The sequence below is a fragment of the Gopherus flavomarginatus genome, chromosome 7 (assembly GCF_025201925.1).
Source record: "Gopherus flavomarginatus isolate rGopFla2 chromosome 7, rGopFla2.mat.asm, whole genome shotgun sequence".
NCBI lineage: Eukaryota > Metazoa > Chordata > Testudines > Testudinidae > Gopherus > Gopherus flavomarginatus.
In genome coordinates this window covers 73,976,962-73,993,517 of record NC_066623.1, presented here as the reverse complement: position 1 = coordinate 73,993,517, position 16,556 = coordinate 73,976,962, and the positions used below count along the sequence as shown (strand labels likewise).

Genomic DNA, 16,556 nt, shown 5'->3' with positions numbered 1-16,556 from the left:
TATTTTTAAACTCTTGGGTCCTTTGTATCATTATCAGCATCATGTCATTTGAATGATAATGTTCACAAGACTGAAGGATGATTTGTCCATTCTGTAAAGTAAAAATCAAAGATCTCACCTTCACAAAATTCCTAATTTAAGTAGTAAGTGTTTTAAATGAATGCTGAATAGATTGTTTAAATACTTGGTTAAATGTCTTTCATTACTGCCTATAATGTACTTAATATTTTGGTGCTTGAAATGGGAGTTTTCCTAGTTTTCCTAGGCCCAGCAACAGATTCTGTCCTAGAAGCTACAGCATGAAATTCTGACCACCTGGGATTACAGCTGAATATTTGCTTAAATTGTGTTACAGAATTGGTGAAGGAAGAGCATGCTGGAGTTTAGGAAATGCATACACAGCATTAGGAAATCATGACCAAGCTATGCACTTTGCTGAAAAGCATTTAGAAATTTCAAGAGAGGTATGACTTGCACATTCTTTTTTTTTGGCTGTTGGCTTTTCCTCTTGAAGATCTTTCTAATGTCACACATCCAGACTGCATGACACATTGTGTTTGGAGGAAGAAAATAAAAAATCTGTATCAAAGTAGTGTCATCTGGGCCGGGTTAGTTTACAGTGGCCCCAGTAAATCTGTGTGAAGAGGAGAAATAGTTGGAATGAAAAGTTGTGGCTTTTGTGCATGTTTGCACCTAATGCATTAGTAAAAGGATTCAGGAAGAGTCTTTCTGTATGGAAGTGTCACCACTGCAGTGGTGTCAAGGCCATCGGCACAAATTAATCGTGTAATATTCTTGGAAAGCAAAAGGTACAGCATTTGTCCATTTTTCTTAAATATCAACAAAATTTGGCAAAAATAGCAACATATAAGTTGTCAGCAGACTAATTCTTCACTTTCTATTTTCCGTCACCTTGTGAAATGCTGTTCACTTTCTCTGGTGCATCAGTCAACTTTGCCTAAATGCACACCAGATTTTAAGATGTTGAAGAGAAACTTTAAATCCATAAGCAGCATGTTCTCATTTTGCAGTTGTGGGCTGAGATGTATATATGTATACCACAATTGCAAAATGAGAGCACGCATATGCACATATATCTATATACATACATGCTTGCTGTGTGTTTGATTTTGATTCATGGGGTAGGTGCTCAGAGAATTTTTAGAAATTTGAGGAAATAAATATATTCAAATGCACTTGGTTGCAGGTAGGAGATAGAAGCGGAGAATTAACAGCTAGACTTAACCTCTCAGATCTTCAAATGGTGCTTGGTCTAAGCTACAGCACAAACAACTCCATGATGTCAGAAATCCATGCTGTAGATAATAGTTTGAATGGTAAGTGCTTCTTTCCAGCATATTTTTTTAGCTGAAGTTGAGAGGAAAAAATGATTGCTCCTTTGTGTTCAGAGGCTTTTGCATTTGTGTTTCTCACGCTCCTATCTCCCTTGTTCCCCCTCCCCACCCCCCCACCCCAAAATTTGCTTGTTCCATTTGGAATATTGAGCCTTCCTGTTTCGATAAAGGGACCTTTTTATGTTTGGAAGACTTGCATCATGGTATCAGACAGGCCTGCAACACAGGCTGTCCCTCCCCACAAGTTGAATGGTCTAAATCTGAATGTTCCCCAACCACTTCATTTAAGGGGAGAAGAGACGCTGATGTTGCTATGCAGATCCTCCAAAAAATGTCAGTCCTCTAATAAAGAGGGAAGTTTGAGGACCTGACTTTTTTCCAAATTAGAGGAAAAAATGCTTAAGACAATCCCATTTTTAAAAAAATAAAGAAGTAAAGCCACATTTATATGCATCTTAATAAAGCTGGAAAGACTGCAAACAAAGTTCAATTTTTGCTTTATAGTCTATTGTTTGCATTTTGTCTTTGTGGCTACATATTTGTAACAGCTTTTTTTTTTTTTAAGAAAAAAATCTGAGATAAGACTGATTTTATGCACCAGATTACAGGTTTTGCCTTGCCTCCTTTGTTCATAGCATTCTTACTGGCATTGGGGAGCTTACAACAAAAATCGTGGGCTCTTCTGATGTTCCTCTGTCTAAGCTCCCTAATCAAACCTTTCTCTCCCTGCTCCCCATCCACAGTTGTGTATCCTCTTCAAAACTCAGCTGATCTTCTGTGACTTTGTAGTGTAATGCCAATTATTTTTAGAAAGTGTGTGGTATTTTGATGCCAGAGCATAGCATTCCTGGATCAAAGAATCTTATTGCAAGGAGACAGTCTATATTTGTGTTTTAAGGTAATTAGCCTTAAAACTCTGAAGTACAAAACCAAGTGTTTTCAGCCTGGGTACTTTACAGATGTTTACTCCATGCTAATATTTTTTACTACATCATTTTGGAACTTAAAATTACCACATCTTAAACCTTAGATGGTATATACCACAACATAGCTTTGAAATGTAGAAAATGCATCCTTCCTCTTCATAGGCAACCAACTTATTTAGGCTTATTTCATCTCTTCCCAAAGGTGCAAGATCCAGAGTAGGCCGCCGTCACAGTATGGAAAACATGGAACTTATGAAATTAACACCTGAAAAGGTTGGCACTTCCTTTCTTTTCCTTCTGTTCTGAGTAGTAGAATTGCAGTAGTGTTTCATAGCTTTCAGTGCACCAGTGCTATGAAATGCCTAACGTGGATCATTCCAAATAAATTCTTCATTCAAATTATAGGAGCATGGGTTTTAGGGCAAGATAATCAGAAATTGTATATGCTAACCACTTTAGAAGTTGGCTAGTAAAATCTTGATCAATTAAAGGAAGTGTCAAGCAAATACAAATCTAGAGAAGCCAGAGACATGTTCAATAACTAGTTGTGGCAAAGAGTATTCATGATCAAAAGCACAATAGTAGCAAAGTCAGTCCTATGTAATGGTTTAATGGAGGATGTTTCCTCAAAAATGTAAAATTTATTTTCTGCAGTACACATCAGAAGTGTGTAGGGAGTGTGTATTTTCCCTAAGAGCTTCAGTTTATCTGGGTAGTCAATAAGTGATTCAGAATAAAATGAAAGGGAAGCTGTCCATAGATCTTAGAGCAAACATTCCTTGGTTATGAAACAATTTCATTTTTTATTTATATATCACATTTTTATAGTGTGTTTTGTTTGAGGCTCTCAGAACATTTTGCAAACAATTAAGCCTTTCAACATCCATGTTAAGTAGATATATTTTAGAAATGTAAAAGCTGAGGCACTGGAAGATTCACTGCAAGGTCACACAGGAAGTTTGTCAGAGCTGGGAATAGAACAGAGGTCTCCTGACCAGTAGTGATGTACCTTAACCTCAAGGCAAGAATGATCTAAAATGAACCTGTTTGCCTCACGAGCAAAGTTGACAATTTTGTATAAATCCATGTTTCCCAAAAGATTTTAATAGCAGGTTGGAACTTCTTCTTCAACCTCCATCCTGGGACACTATTCATACCCATCTCCTCCAATAGTTCAAACCTGTTCACTAGTTTTGCAGATAAGAGAGTTAAATCTCTTCCAGAACCGACATGTTGGGCAGCTGATGGTGCTGAAGTTTTAAGTCACTTCTTGTACTCTGAGCCCCTGTTGGGACTGATATATAAGATCCTAAGTTTCACCTCCAACCTGCGTCTCCCACAATGTACTGCTGAACATTCAGCTAGTTCCAGCTTAAGTTTTTTATCCTCTACCACTCTGATCACTTAATCTGTTGCTTAGGTGATACAGGACCCATATTTTTAAAAGGTATGTGACAGTATAGTTTGGCGTACTGTGTAATGAGAGTTTTCCAAGATGCCTTTATAAGAAACCAAAACTAAATATCATAGCATAGCTGTAACAAAGGATTTCCTTTGAAATTTTACACTTATAAACTCAGGAGGAGGAATTTAATTGAGGGATGAGGTTCCAAAGGCATAATGGGGGGGAAAGCCCAGCTTCAGAGCCTGCTTTTAGGAGTTTAGATAAGGCCAAAAGCAGAGGATCTGAAAGATCTTAAGATATGGCTAGAATGTCCAACATGAAGAGACCGTACAAATAAGAAGGCGTTAGTAACAGCCAATGAATGGCTTTGTCAGAACAAGAATTATTTGTTTAGTCTTTATAAGCTTCTAATGCAGCTGTACATAATTATGTCAAGAGGGCAAAAAATACTGGCACGCTGACCTCTGAATAGGAATCTGCCTTATAGCATTAACCAAACTTAGGTCCCTGATATCCTTCTGTTTTGGCAGCCACCTCTGCTTTCAGAGCCATGCTGCTACTGTTGTCTGGCATATATGTAACAAGGGAGATTTTAAAATTCAGCTGCACAGCTTCCCTATGAAAAAGCTCTAAAAGGCTCCTATGTCATCACAACGTACAGTCAACCTGTGGAACTCTGCCAGAGAGTGTTGTGAAGGCCAAGACTATAATAGGGTTAAAAAAAGAACTAAATAAATTCATGGAGGATAGATCCATCAATGGCATGTGCTGAGTTGTCCCCTAGCCTCTGTTTGCCAGAAGCAGGGAATGGGCAACACAGGATGGATCACTTAATGATTACCTTTTCTATTCATTCCCTCTGAAGCACCTGGCATTGGCCATGTTGGAAGGCAGGACACAGGGTTAGATGGACCATTGGTCTGACCCAGTATGGCCATTCTTATGTTCCTTTATGTTAAGGGGTTTGACTTTCTGAGGAAAAGACATTTAAGTTTACTTAAAAGATGCTCTAGCATTTTTATTTACAGCTTAAGTTACAGTTCTAAATTTCACAGACAATACTGAAATATTTTAATTCTATTACTCTCTCTGAATGGAATGTTCTTTCTTTCATTCACTGACATTGAGCTCATTTCCTATTGTATATTAGCAATAACAGAGGACTCCAAGTCACAGGTCAGGTGATGTAACCTAACACTTACATTTTGTTCATCCATCTACTGAAAAGGAAACACATAATCTAGAGATTCTTCTCTGATGGGAAGTGAAGCTAGTTAGATGATAGGCAGCAGCATATGTAAAGAAGGCTTCTTTCATCTGACTCTTGTTTTCTTAGATTCAGAACTGGAACAGTGACATTCTTGCTAAACAGAAACCCTTGGTTGCCAAACCTTCAGCAAAGCTGCACTTTGTAAATCGACTAAAAGGCAAAAAGTACAAAAATGGCACATCCTCCAAAGTTCTGCAGGATGCTAGTAATTCTATTGATCATCGACTTCTAAGCTCTCAGAGGGTATGTTTGGAGAACTAAAGCCTAAACAGGTTTAATTGTTTGCTTAGTGAAAATTTCTAAGTTACAAATGAGTGCTCGTTTCCAGAGTTGTGTTAATTTCAGTTCTTATTGTTCACTTGATCAAAAAAAAGTGATTCAAGTATAGTAACTCCGCGCTTAACGTTGTAGTTACGTTCCTGAAAAATGCTACTTTAAGCAAAACAATGTTAAGCAAATCTAATTTCCCCATAAAAATTAATGTAAATAGGGGAGATTAGGTTCCAGGGAATTTTTTGCCCCAGACAAGACTCCTATCACACACACACACAAACAAGATAAGTTTTAAACAAACAGTTTAATACTGTACACAGCAACGATAATTGTGAAGTTTGGTTGAGGTGGTGGGAAGAGGGTGGGATATTTCCCAGGGAAATGCCTTACTGTTAAATGATGAACTAGCTCTCAGCTGAGCCCTCAAGGGTTAACACATTGTTAATGTAGCCTCATACTCTACAAGGCAGCATGAATGGAGGGAGGAGACACAGCATGATGAGAGAGACAGACTCACACATTGTGTGTGTGTGTGTCAGACACACACACACACACACACACCCCGTGTGTGAGACGCACATTGTCCCTTTAGGCACGCTGAGCCCACTGTAAGTACATTGCCTTTTTAAGTAGATCAGCAAGTTGAGACAGCAGCTGCCAGCAAGCGCTCTCCATGTCCGTCCGTCCCTGGAGATGAGGTACGGGAGAGGGAGAAGAGGGGGACACCCTGACATAGCACCCCTTTTCTCCCTGCCCCACCCTGCACAGCAAGCAGGAGGCTCCTGGGAGCAGCTCCAAGGCAGAGGGTGGGAGCAGCAACGGAACAACTTTAACCGGATGATGTTGAGTGAGGAGTTACTGTACAGAACTAGCTTTGTCATATATATGTTCAATTTCATGTTAAATTGGAAAGAAGTGAATTAAAAAAAATTAAGTTAACTTGATCACGGTCAGAGGAGAGAATCTCATTGTGATATTAAGAACTAGAGCAGCAACTGGAAACATGTCTCTGGCTTATACCTGGCAGCTTTATTTTCCTGGTGACTACTAACTGCCATATAATGCTCACATTTCAATTGTTTTAAAAGATCTTCCACAAGTGGCTTGTTTTGTTGACGTGATCACCTTCCATTGTAACATTGTGTTTAAACAATATCCAAATATCAAACATGACCGGATTAAACTGCCACGGCTTCTGCATTACAGTTCAATAGGGGACACTTGTAACCCAACGTTTCCCTGACTCTCTTGCCTATCTTTTCAGAAAAACAGTCCTGATATGACTGGAGATGAAGGGTTCTTTGACTTGCTGAGCCGGTTTCAAAGCAACAGGATGGATGATCAGAGATGCTGTTTCCAGGAGAAGAGCAGAATGACAGCTGCCGCAGCATCCTCCACCCCACCTAAAACAATGAGAAAATGTACATTTTTTTTGATTGTTTGAAAAAATCTACCCAAATCACGTGTCTCTGTCTTGGATTGATGTGTGTTAGAACAGTTTAAAAGACTGACAAGATTTACTGTTCCAAGGCACATTTCCAGACTAACTTGTTCGCTTTCTCCTTCCACCTTCAGCCTTTTCTACTTCCATGGTCTCACCGCACACTGATGAATTTTTAGATCTACTTGCAAGCTCACAGAGCCGCCGCCTAGATGATCAACGAGCCAGCTTTAGCAATTTACCTGGGCTTCGTCTCAATCAGCACAACAGTCAGTCAGTCCTTGGCCATCTAATGGCCAGCAACAACAGAGAATCAGATGATGACTTCTTTGATATCTTAATAAAATGTCAAGTAAGTCAGTAAGAATGGTATGTGGAAAAAATGCTGCTCAGTTACATGGGATGGGGCTATTACATTACACTGAGGGTCAAAAGAACTGAGTGTCCATGTAATTTGCCCCCACAAGGCCTCATTTACCGCATCTCAAAAATGGGGATAATGCCTGTATCTGTAGCACTTGGAAATTGATATATGAAAAGCATTCTAAAAGGGCTAGGTGCTGTAATATTTGCAGAGTTGAATAAAACCTCACTGAATTTTCTCTCCATGTTTTTAACTTACGTCACTGCAATCTTTACACTCAACATCAGTAAGACTCTTGATACTAGAAATATTAGGCTCTAAATTCAATCTGTGAATGAAACTTCCTATTGAATCTTTCAGAATATACTGAAATGATGAGTACATCGAGGTTCTTTGACTGCTTGCTCATGTCAATTCCATGGTAGGTGTGCGTGCGCAACATGAACACTTGCTGGATGTTTTTTCCTTAGTGGAAGCTGTAGGGGCTGGCGCTATTGCCCCCTGGAGCCTGTGCTTATGTGTCAGTATAAGAGGCGATGCTAGTCCCCCTGCTCTCTGTTCCTTCTTACTGCACAGGACGGTTGCTGGAGTGTTTCTTGCCTTGCAAGCTTTCCAGTGGGTTTTGGACTTCGTTGTTCTGTATATAGTTAAAAGTTTAGTTGTTAGCTGTACTTAGTTAAGGCAGATAGCAGTCCCATATCAGGCTGTTGTAAGAATAGGGCATGCCCTGGTCCCTAGGTTTCAAACCATCTGTTGCCGGCGTAAGTCCTTGCCAGTGAAAGACCCCCATTCGAGCTGCTTAAAGTGCCTCAGGGAAGCCCATATTAAGGATGCGCAGGGTTTCAGGACATGCAAACAAAAGGACAGGGACATTTGTTTGAAGGCCCTGTTAATGGAAGCAGCCCTTAGACTGACCTTGGAGTTGTGCTGCTCTGATTTTGCACTGAGCAATCAGCCTGGGTTCAGAGCACTCCCCCGGCACCATTTGCCGTTTTCAGTGCCAAGGAAGGGGCACAAGAAACTGGACACCAAAAGAGGGTGCTCCCCAGTCCCAAAGAGGGATAGGTGGGGAGTGATTGACAAGGTAATACCCGTGCCAGGCCTCTTGTCCTCCTCAGAGCTGCAGTCTGTGGCGGTGACTCCACGCAGGGCAACAAGCCCAGTCCAGGACTCAACACGACTCCTGGGAGCAGGCAGGGCACCCTACACCTGTGAGCCCCATTGACACCGGAAACATTGCAGGCAGCAAGGGATCTAAGGTCCCCTCTGGTGCTGCCCATGCCCTGAGATCCCCAACTGGCTTCCTCAGGCGTTGTTGACGGTGACCCCCACCAGAGAAAAACCCTCCATGAGCCCACCTCAATGGTCTCTGACACGCCACTGGACTCCAGCTTCACAGCACTGATCCCCACTTCGTGACACATATCCACGGTCCCATGTCAATGGTCACTGGCTCCACAGCACCAGTCTCCAGCTCCCCAGTCATAGCCGACAGGCAGACGTGGCAATGGCTCCACCATGGTCTCCGTGGCAGGAATTCTCGTCAGAGGCCGAGGATGAATCCATCCTGAGGAGACACCAGCATCAGCCTTTCACATCAGACTTTGGTGCCAGACCTTCTGCAGATGCTTGGCCACTGGGGCAGTGGTTGGTGCAATGGCAACACTGGAACCTGTGGGAGTTCTCTCTGACGCCAGGTTCCTACTCCCAGCTGTCATCCTTGGGTGTATCCAAGAGCCGAACCACTGAGCCGCCCCAGCTGGTGCTGGACTCAGACTGCAGCCCAGTATCAGGACCCTGGCAGTGGTCCCAGTGGAAGCAACCCCAGTAGTGGAGGAGGAACCAGCCCCTCCTATGGTGGTAGCCTCTTCCTCATCGTCTCCAGATGTGGAGTTCGCAGGTCGTGCCAACCCACTGCCACCATACGACTTCAGGGTTTATCAAGAGCTCCTTAAACAGGTTGCCACAAGCTGGAGGTGGAGAAGCGCAAGGAGCCCATGGACAGCCTGTTTGACATTTTAGCTGCAACAGTCCCCTCCAAAGTGGCCCTACCAGTCCATGAAGGGGTGTTGAAGCTGGTTAAGGCACTGTGGCAGATCCCATCTTCCCTGCCTTCGACCTTGAAAAGGGCAGAGAAAAAAATATGTCCCGGCTAAGGGGTTTGAATATATGTACTTGCACCCTCTCGTTTCCAGTTTTTATAGCAGTCTTTAATTTGATAAAGTATCAACCTGCTTCTACATTACTGCATCTAATTTAGTACAAAATTAGCGATTTTTTTTAAAGGAATGACTGAAGCATTTCTCCCTGGACATCTTCAGACAGATTTAAACTTCTAGTTTCATTACATTTGCAAGTGAGAGAGAAAATTAAAGCAATGACTAAAACAGTCAACAGTGCCAGTAATGCAAGATGGTTGATTGAAGCTGAAACAACATAATAGTAGCTGCAAGCTTCCATACAAGAAAAATATTCCCACTTAATGCACAATATATAGCTGAAAAGAAGAGTTGGTTTCTAAGCGGCAGAAGATGCTGTTCAAGAACAAAGTATTACAAGGTCTCTGCCACGTGCTCAAATAGCAACTAATAAATGCAAACTTCTCTTCTATAATCCTCCTTAACTTGTGATGTATGGTTGGATACATTATGCTATCTAAACCAAGCTAAGAGGTAAAGTCCAGTACAGTCTCAAGGCACTCTGTGAAAGATGAAAAATTCTTCCACTACTACCATTAGCCTTAAGCTTAATTGGTTAGGTGGCTGACTGAAAAAAGATTGATATCCCAGCTTCCCTGTAATAGTCATTGGAATTCTGAGGAAGACTGCTTCTGTATACTTGCATCTAAGTTTGTGCTTAGTACAAGTAAGACTTTGATGAAAATATGGTATGTATTTTACTTGAAAATCTATACAGAACAATTAAATTTACAAAACCATTGAAGGAGGTGTTGAAGGAGACTACTGTCAGTCTCAGTAGAAATCTGTCTTGATCTAGTTAACAAAACTGGAACCTCATAAGGACAAAACTTTTTAATACAGAGAAGCTATGAAATATTTCTTCCACTTAGTTAACATGAGTGATCCGAAATAAAGGTCAGGCTGGGTCCAGAACAGAAAAAGGATTAAATGGAATGTAATCATTAGTTCCTTTTCTTAACACTGAAGAGCCTGAATTCTACCCTAAATCTGTCGCAGTAGCCACAGAAGTGCCACACTTTGCATCAGACTGATGGCTATTTGTGGAAATAAAGATGGGATATTGTGTAGACTTCTATTCAGTTTTTAAAATAACTGCACACTCCTGTGCAGTCAGTACAGCAGCACATTGCTGTAGTTAAACCATTGCAATAGGCTAGATGCTTTAAAATAAGTTGGTAAAAATGTGCCTGTATCCAAAGGAAGGAAGTAGTATAATAGGAAGCTAGTATCCTGGTGACTCCTACTGATGTTGTGTGTGTTTTGTAGAATCGCCTGCTTTCTATTCTTATAATGTGTACTTTCATGTTGGAACGGCAGATATATTTAAGGTGCTGCAGGTGTTTTTCTTATCAAGCCTTTGTGGGATCTTAGTCCAGGAAAATGATTTGGGTTTTTCCAGTGTGAGGAAAATATTTTACACCATCCTGTGCAAACCCCATTATCTCCAACAGGAGAAGTCCACAGCAGAATTTGGCACTAGGAAAATTACTGCTATTTAGTCCAGCACTACTTGGGCACATTTTAAATGTTGTTACTGCCAGAGAAGGAGGGATATAAAACAGTCTCCTCAGAATCATAGAACTAGAAGGTTAGAAGGGAGGGCAAGGGTCATATAGATGCAAGCTTTGTTGTCTAATCCATTCAAGACCGATGGCTATCCAGCCTCCTTTTGAAAACCTACAGTAAAGGATCTTCTACACCCTCCCTAGGCAGTCCGTGGTAGAATGTAAAATCTGTTATGATAAGATTGCTGTAAGAAATGACTAAAGTGCATGGCAGAAGACAATACAGATATACTTACAGAAACTACTGTGAAGCCTGATAAGCTTTACCGCTTCAGTTTGCTCAATCTGTTTTACTGTGCTTTTAAGTGAAAATAGCAAAACAAGAGAATCTGTAGCTAAAAAAAGTTTAAACTAGAGGGTCCCACCCACCTGTCCACTGCTAGCAGTGGAGTTGGATCAGAGCCAGAATTAACTGCTTCATCTTTTATGTATGATGCAACTGTACATAAACTAATCCTTGTTAAGGATTCTGCTACAGGTTTGTTCGTGGCATTTAGTTTAATGTTTTTAAAATAAATGTGTCTTCTTCCATTCCCCTCCTGTTTGATTTTCCATTTTATTCCTGAGTTACAGAGTTAAACACACAGCTGAAGCCTTTTGCAATTGTATTCTACTTTATTAACTATAGGAGTGATGTCAGATACGGAAAATCAAATTGGGAATGGAAATTAATGCTCTTACATGCCCTCATGTAAGGGATGAATGGCACTAATAAGGTTGAGGGAGAGTCTAGTTTCCATGTAGATAGAAAATAGGAATACAAAATATTCCCCTGCCAAAAAGGTTATTCTTTTAATACTTACTACTCACACCTCAACGGGCTCACCAGAAACTAAATCACATTATTAACTTAGTACACAAATCTAATACAGCATGTTTTTGATGAGACATCTTCAATGGGTATGTTACAGTATTTCCCATCAAACTGCTAGAGGGGAGGGAGGAGTATGAGCTGCCTGCACACCGGGTAAGGTTATATACCCTTATTATTAACTATGCCAGTATTCTAGATGCAATATTACTATAATTTTATTAAAACCTTGTAGTTTTACTAATAAAAAATCCTGATGGCTTTTAATGAATCTGTTCCTGTGCATAAACAAATTTTCTGCAGTGAGAAAATACAGAATATTAACAATGAAATAGTAAGCGTATCATTGTATGAGCTTCTGACAGGCACTGGTTAAATTTTTATGTCTTGCTAAATCTTTAGGGTTCCAGATTAGATGATCAAAGATGTGCTCCACCATCAACTGCCACAAAAGGACCAACTGTACCTGATGAAGATTTCTTCAGCCTTATTTTGAGATCACAGGCCAAGAGAATGGATGAACAGAGAGTCCCTTTACCCTCCAGTATAAATAGACCAAATCCTACCGAAGACTTTTAGAAAGAGAAGCCTTGTTGGAATTTCAACTACAGCACAAAGATTAGGGAGTCAGAGTGTAGTGTAATTTTTAACAAAGAATCTGTCACTTCCCTTTGTTTGAAGGGAAAACGACAATATGCCTTTAAAGGAAAAAAGGGTTTTGTAGCACTAATAACATTTGGATATTCAGTTCAAAGTGTATTGTGTAAATAGTTTTACTTTTTAAAAATAGTGCTAGTAAACTGACAGTTGTACATTCCTGTGATCAGTTTTCTGCAAAAGGTACAGTCTACAGTTGCTACTACTGCTAGAGATTAACTGTATGTCAAAGCTGAAACAAGTCACTGAGTACTTTCTTTTAACTATCTGAAGTGGATAGCATTGTGATCAGTAAGATGTAGTGTTTAAGGTACTCTGCTTCATTGATTAAAACGGTACACGTTCATGGCAGTTTAAATTAACAGTAATACAAATTTCATAGTTCTAATGTCCTGTTAAAAAAACTTTCCCATTTGTATGTTTCCCTTTCCTGGAACAATCAGGTAGTCCCTGGACTTTTTATACCAGTTTTGTTTTGTTTTTTAAAACCCACAAACTGAGGAATAAATTACCTCTCAGACTGCTTAGTTATTCCTCTCGTGTGTGCATGGAAGCTACTGAAAACCTAACTGGGATTGGAAAAGTCACTCTGCAGCCTTGGGTCAGTAAAAGTCTTGTTCTGATGACCTATTTTGGTATCTGAATTCAGAAAAAAAACGATTTCCAGTTTAGGAGATGGTGTTTAGTTTAGGACACACTTTCTACTCTAAGATTGCTGGCTTCTCAGAGCTTAAATTGAACATCTCACATGCTGGCCACTTTTCTTAAAAAGCTACTTTATTTAAATGCAAAAATAAGCTCTTGCTTTACAACCAGGCTTGGTTTACTTTGAGATACATACATTTGCCTAGTTCTCCATCACAAGACTTTTATAAACAGCTTTATAGGGGTAGTGTTGATCCATAAGGAATAAAAATCTGAAGGATGAGAATTCACTAGGAATCCAGTCTTCTTGATTAAGGGGCAGGCAATAGGTCATGTCTCACTTGCCACCTGGCATTGATAAATTACTGATTCTTTATTTGCTGCACTCTCACCTACACTGGGGTTCCATTGCATCAGGAAGATAAAACCAGGGAACTAAGGGGTTCCTGGAAGATCTTCAATAGTAGGTTGCTGACTTTGTTCCTGCAATGACAAGGTTTAAATGTTTAACAAACAGCAAGTGGATCCTGCAGTTCAAAACAGTCAACTTTCCTCCCCAAAATGATATAATTACTCCAGTGAAGTGGCCACCATCTCAGTACAGGGCTCAAAAATGCATTATCCGTGGGTCCCCATGTTAGAAGGCAAATTTTATTTAAGTTTTGCAAAATAGAAATTGATGTACTGGGTTAGATCAGAGGCTCAGCTATCTAACAGCAGCCATTGCCACATGCTTTATAAGGTGCACAACAATCAACAAATCCCACTCATCACCCAGTAGCTGGAATTATGCTCTGAAACAGTTTTAAACCTGTTGAATAACTGCTGGTGTCAATCAAAATCCTCTTGCTTCCTAATTTCTGCAACTCGCTGTCACTAGATTAGTAGCACAAAACCCCATTCCCTGTTTATCACTGAAGTTAGTTTCATTGTGTCCCCTTAATATTACAATGGGGCCAGAAGCTATAACTGGCCCTTAAAGAGCTTACTTGTGTACTGTAAGAGAGCAAACCACACATTTTTAGAAAGGGGACATGGCAACACTTCGTCTAGAACAGTCTCCCTTTCTAGTTCATTGTCTAAAGATTAAAACTATCTGGCCCTGTCTAATTCTGCTCGCTATTTCTAGATGACGTGACCACACGTGTATACAGCATTCTAAAGGATGTACCACTGGTTTTTAATATGGCATTGCATTGTTTTGTGAACATTCTAATTTTTTTTTTAACTGAGCTGTAAAACAGGCTAATTACACCCAACTCTTCTCAACAGCCATGTATGAGGATTTCAAATTATGCCTTTTAATGTCATAGATAAAACTGACAAATGTAAGCTAGTGTTACTACCCCTTTCGCTGAGTTTGTTAGGCAAACCCCGATGCCTCTGGAACCTAAGTATTTTGTGGTATCTGCAGATTTTCTCAACTTAGTTACCGCCTTGTTCATATGTTAAATACAAAGAGTAATTGAGAACCTTGCTGCACCCCACATAACATTTCACAATGCTGAAAATTAGCCTATCTAAATCTTGGCCTCTCTTCCCCTGACAAAGTTGCCTTAACCACCTCCTATAAAGGACTTTATCAAATGTTCTCTGAAAGTCAAAATAAATTATACCAAGGGGGGTGAGTTTAAATCTAACCAATTTTGATCTTGTTTTGCATGTGTAGTTTTAGTTATTTCCCCATAGATGGGGGTGGGTAAACTTTTTTTTTTTTTTTTTTTTTTTTTGCCTGAGGGCCACATCTGGGTATAGAAATTGTATGGCAAGCCATGAATGCTGATGAAAATGGGGGTTGGGGGTGCCGACTCTGGGGGTGAAGCCAGAAATTAAGAGGTCAGGGTGTGGAAGGGAGCTCCAGGGAACTGAGGGGGTTTGGCAAGCTGGGGTGCAGGTTCCAGGCAGCGCTCACCTCAAGCATCATGCCAAAGCGCGACCAGGCAGTTCTGCAGCCTGGCCGCAGGCACGGCCCCCACAACTCCCAGTGACGGGGAACTGCAGCCCATGGGAACTGCAGAGCTGGGGTGGGGGCCGCATGTGGAGCCCACTGGCTGTCCCTATGTGTAAGAACCAGAGGGGAGACATGCCTGCCATGCCACTGCTGCTGGGAGAAGCGTGGAGCCACAGCATGCGCTGAGCGGGGCAAGCCCTCGCCTCCACTCCCCAGTAGGTGCTTGAGGGCCAGATTAAAAGGTTTACACCCCTGCTGTAGGTCTGCTTTAATCTACAGACTGCCTTTTCATATAGGAATTTGTCTCTGAACATCTGGAGGGGGACAAAACACTAGTTTTTCAGATAACTGCTCTAGGCAGAGCACTTAGTTAAAGTGCACCACCTTTTTAAACATGAAAATTATAAAAACATCTGTACCATTAAGTACACCTCTACCCCGATACAACACTGTCCTCAGGAGACAAAAAAAATCTCACCCCATTATAGGTGAGATTGCATTATATCAAACTTGCTTTGACCCCCCCATTCCTTGTTCCCTGACCACCTCCTTCAGAGACCCCTGTCTCTAATCACCCTCAGGATCCCACCCCCTACCCTATCCCCCTGTCCCCTGACAGCTCTGACCACTATCCACACCCCTCACCTCTCGACAGGCACGCGCCAGAAAGCGGAGCAACGTGGCCCCAGCCCACTCCACTCCGCCAGCTCCCAGCCACGGCACTCTGCTTCCCACCGCCGGTGAGTGAGGGTAGGTTGGGGAAAGGATACCCCCATACTCACCTGCGGCGGGAAGTGGAGCGCCGCAGCTGGGAGCTGGGGGAGTAGAGCAGACTGGGGCCGGGCTGCTCCGCTTTGCCCAAGCCCCTTCCCCTGAGCAACCCGACTCAGGCTAGGGCGAGGGAAGTAGAGCAGGCTGCTCCTGTCCCCCCGCTAATCGCCCAGGCCACTCGAGGACTGCGAGGCACCCAAAATTGCCCCCTCCCCGCAGCTCCTGCCTCCTAGACCCTGGGGTGGGGGAGACCCTCTGCCCCTTATCCAATGCCCTGGCCCAGCCCCCTTAACACGCTGCTCAGAGCAGCGTGTCAGAACTTTATACGCCAACCCGTGTTGCGTTATATCGGGTTGCGTTATATCGGGGTAGACGTGAAAATTGTTCTAGACTTAGCTTGAATAGCTATTAAAATGCACAATCGTTAACATACACTGGATGCTACCTTGTGATGCTCTTCTCTTTGTGCATCTGGTATATCACCGGCCAGCAGAACTTCAGGACATCTGTAGCTATTTTGAAGTCTCACGTGAGCCTCTCTCTCTGAGAGCATCTCCTCTGTCATAAGGTGCTCTACTGAGGGGACCAACATTCCCTCTGTAATTGGCATCTGAATCACCTGCACTATAATTTATTTGTTCCCAGTGCTGTCTGTCACTTGAAGGAAGTGAAGGAGATGGTTCCTTCTCAGGACTTTTAAAATCTCTTAATGTAGCAACCGATTTTCCTGCACCATAGCACAAACCCTAAAGAAAAGACACTGTCTCCTTAAGTATTAAGCGTTCACTTTTGCAACTTGCAGTTTTCTTCTCTTTCTCTCTCTACAGAGATACATTTACATCTCTGTATTTTCTGTATATGATTTACCATTTTCTCAAGAGCTTTCCTACTTCAGAAAATTACTCAAGTTGGCAAAGTGGT

General features: G+C 41.6%; 2 protein-coding genes across 12 annotated transcripts in view; one reads left to right on the top strand and one right to left on the bottom strand.

Annotated features, from left to right (window-relative positions):
* GPSM2 (G protein signaling modulator 2) overlaps nucleotides 1-12,795 on the top strand; it is a 53,938-nt gene extending 41,143 nt beyond the window's left edge. For 9 of the 11 annotated variants that reach the window (XM_050961425.1, XM_050961429.1, XM_050961424.1 and 6 more), the window contains 7 exons: nucleotides 356-464; nucleotides 1,208-1,337; nucleotides 2,484-2,554; nucleotides 5,023-5,199; nucleotides 6,494-6,650; nucleotides 6,805-7,022; nucleotides 12,014-12,795. In XM_050961425.1, coding sequence (XP_050817382.1) covers nucleotides 356-464; nucleotides 1,208-1,337; nucleotides 2,484-2,554; nucleotides 5,023-5,199; nucleotides 6,494-6,650; nucleotides 6,805-7,022; nucleotides 12,014-12,190 — 1,039 coding nt within the window. In that variant the 3' untranslated portion in view covers nucleotides 12,191-12,795. Of the gene's footprint in view, nucleotides 1-355; nucleotides 465-1,207; nucleotides 1,338-2,483; nucleotides 2,555-5,022; nucleotides 5,200-6,493; nucleotides 6,651-6,804; nucleotides 7,023-7,394; nucleotides 7,456-12,013 lie in introns of all 11 variants that reach the window. The other 2 variants (XM_050961431.1, XM_050961434.1) reach the window with 2 other exon arrangements.
* Nucleotides 12,796-13,027: 232 nt separating this feature from the next.
* Nucleotides 13,028-16,556, bottom strand: part of CLCC1 (chloride channel CLIC like 1) — a 28,526-nt gene continuing 24,997 nt past the window's right edge. Inside the window, 3 exon segments of the mRNA XM_050961436.1 lie at nucleotides 13,028-13,396; nucleotides 16,069-16,180; nucleotides 16,182-16,381. Of these exon segments, the coding sequence (XP_050817393.1) occupies nucleotides 13,349-13,396; nucleotides 16,069-16,180; nucleotides 16,182-16,381 (360 nt within the window). The 3' untranslated portion in view covers nucleotides 13,028-13,348.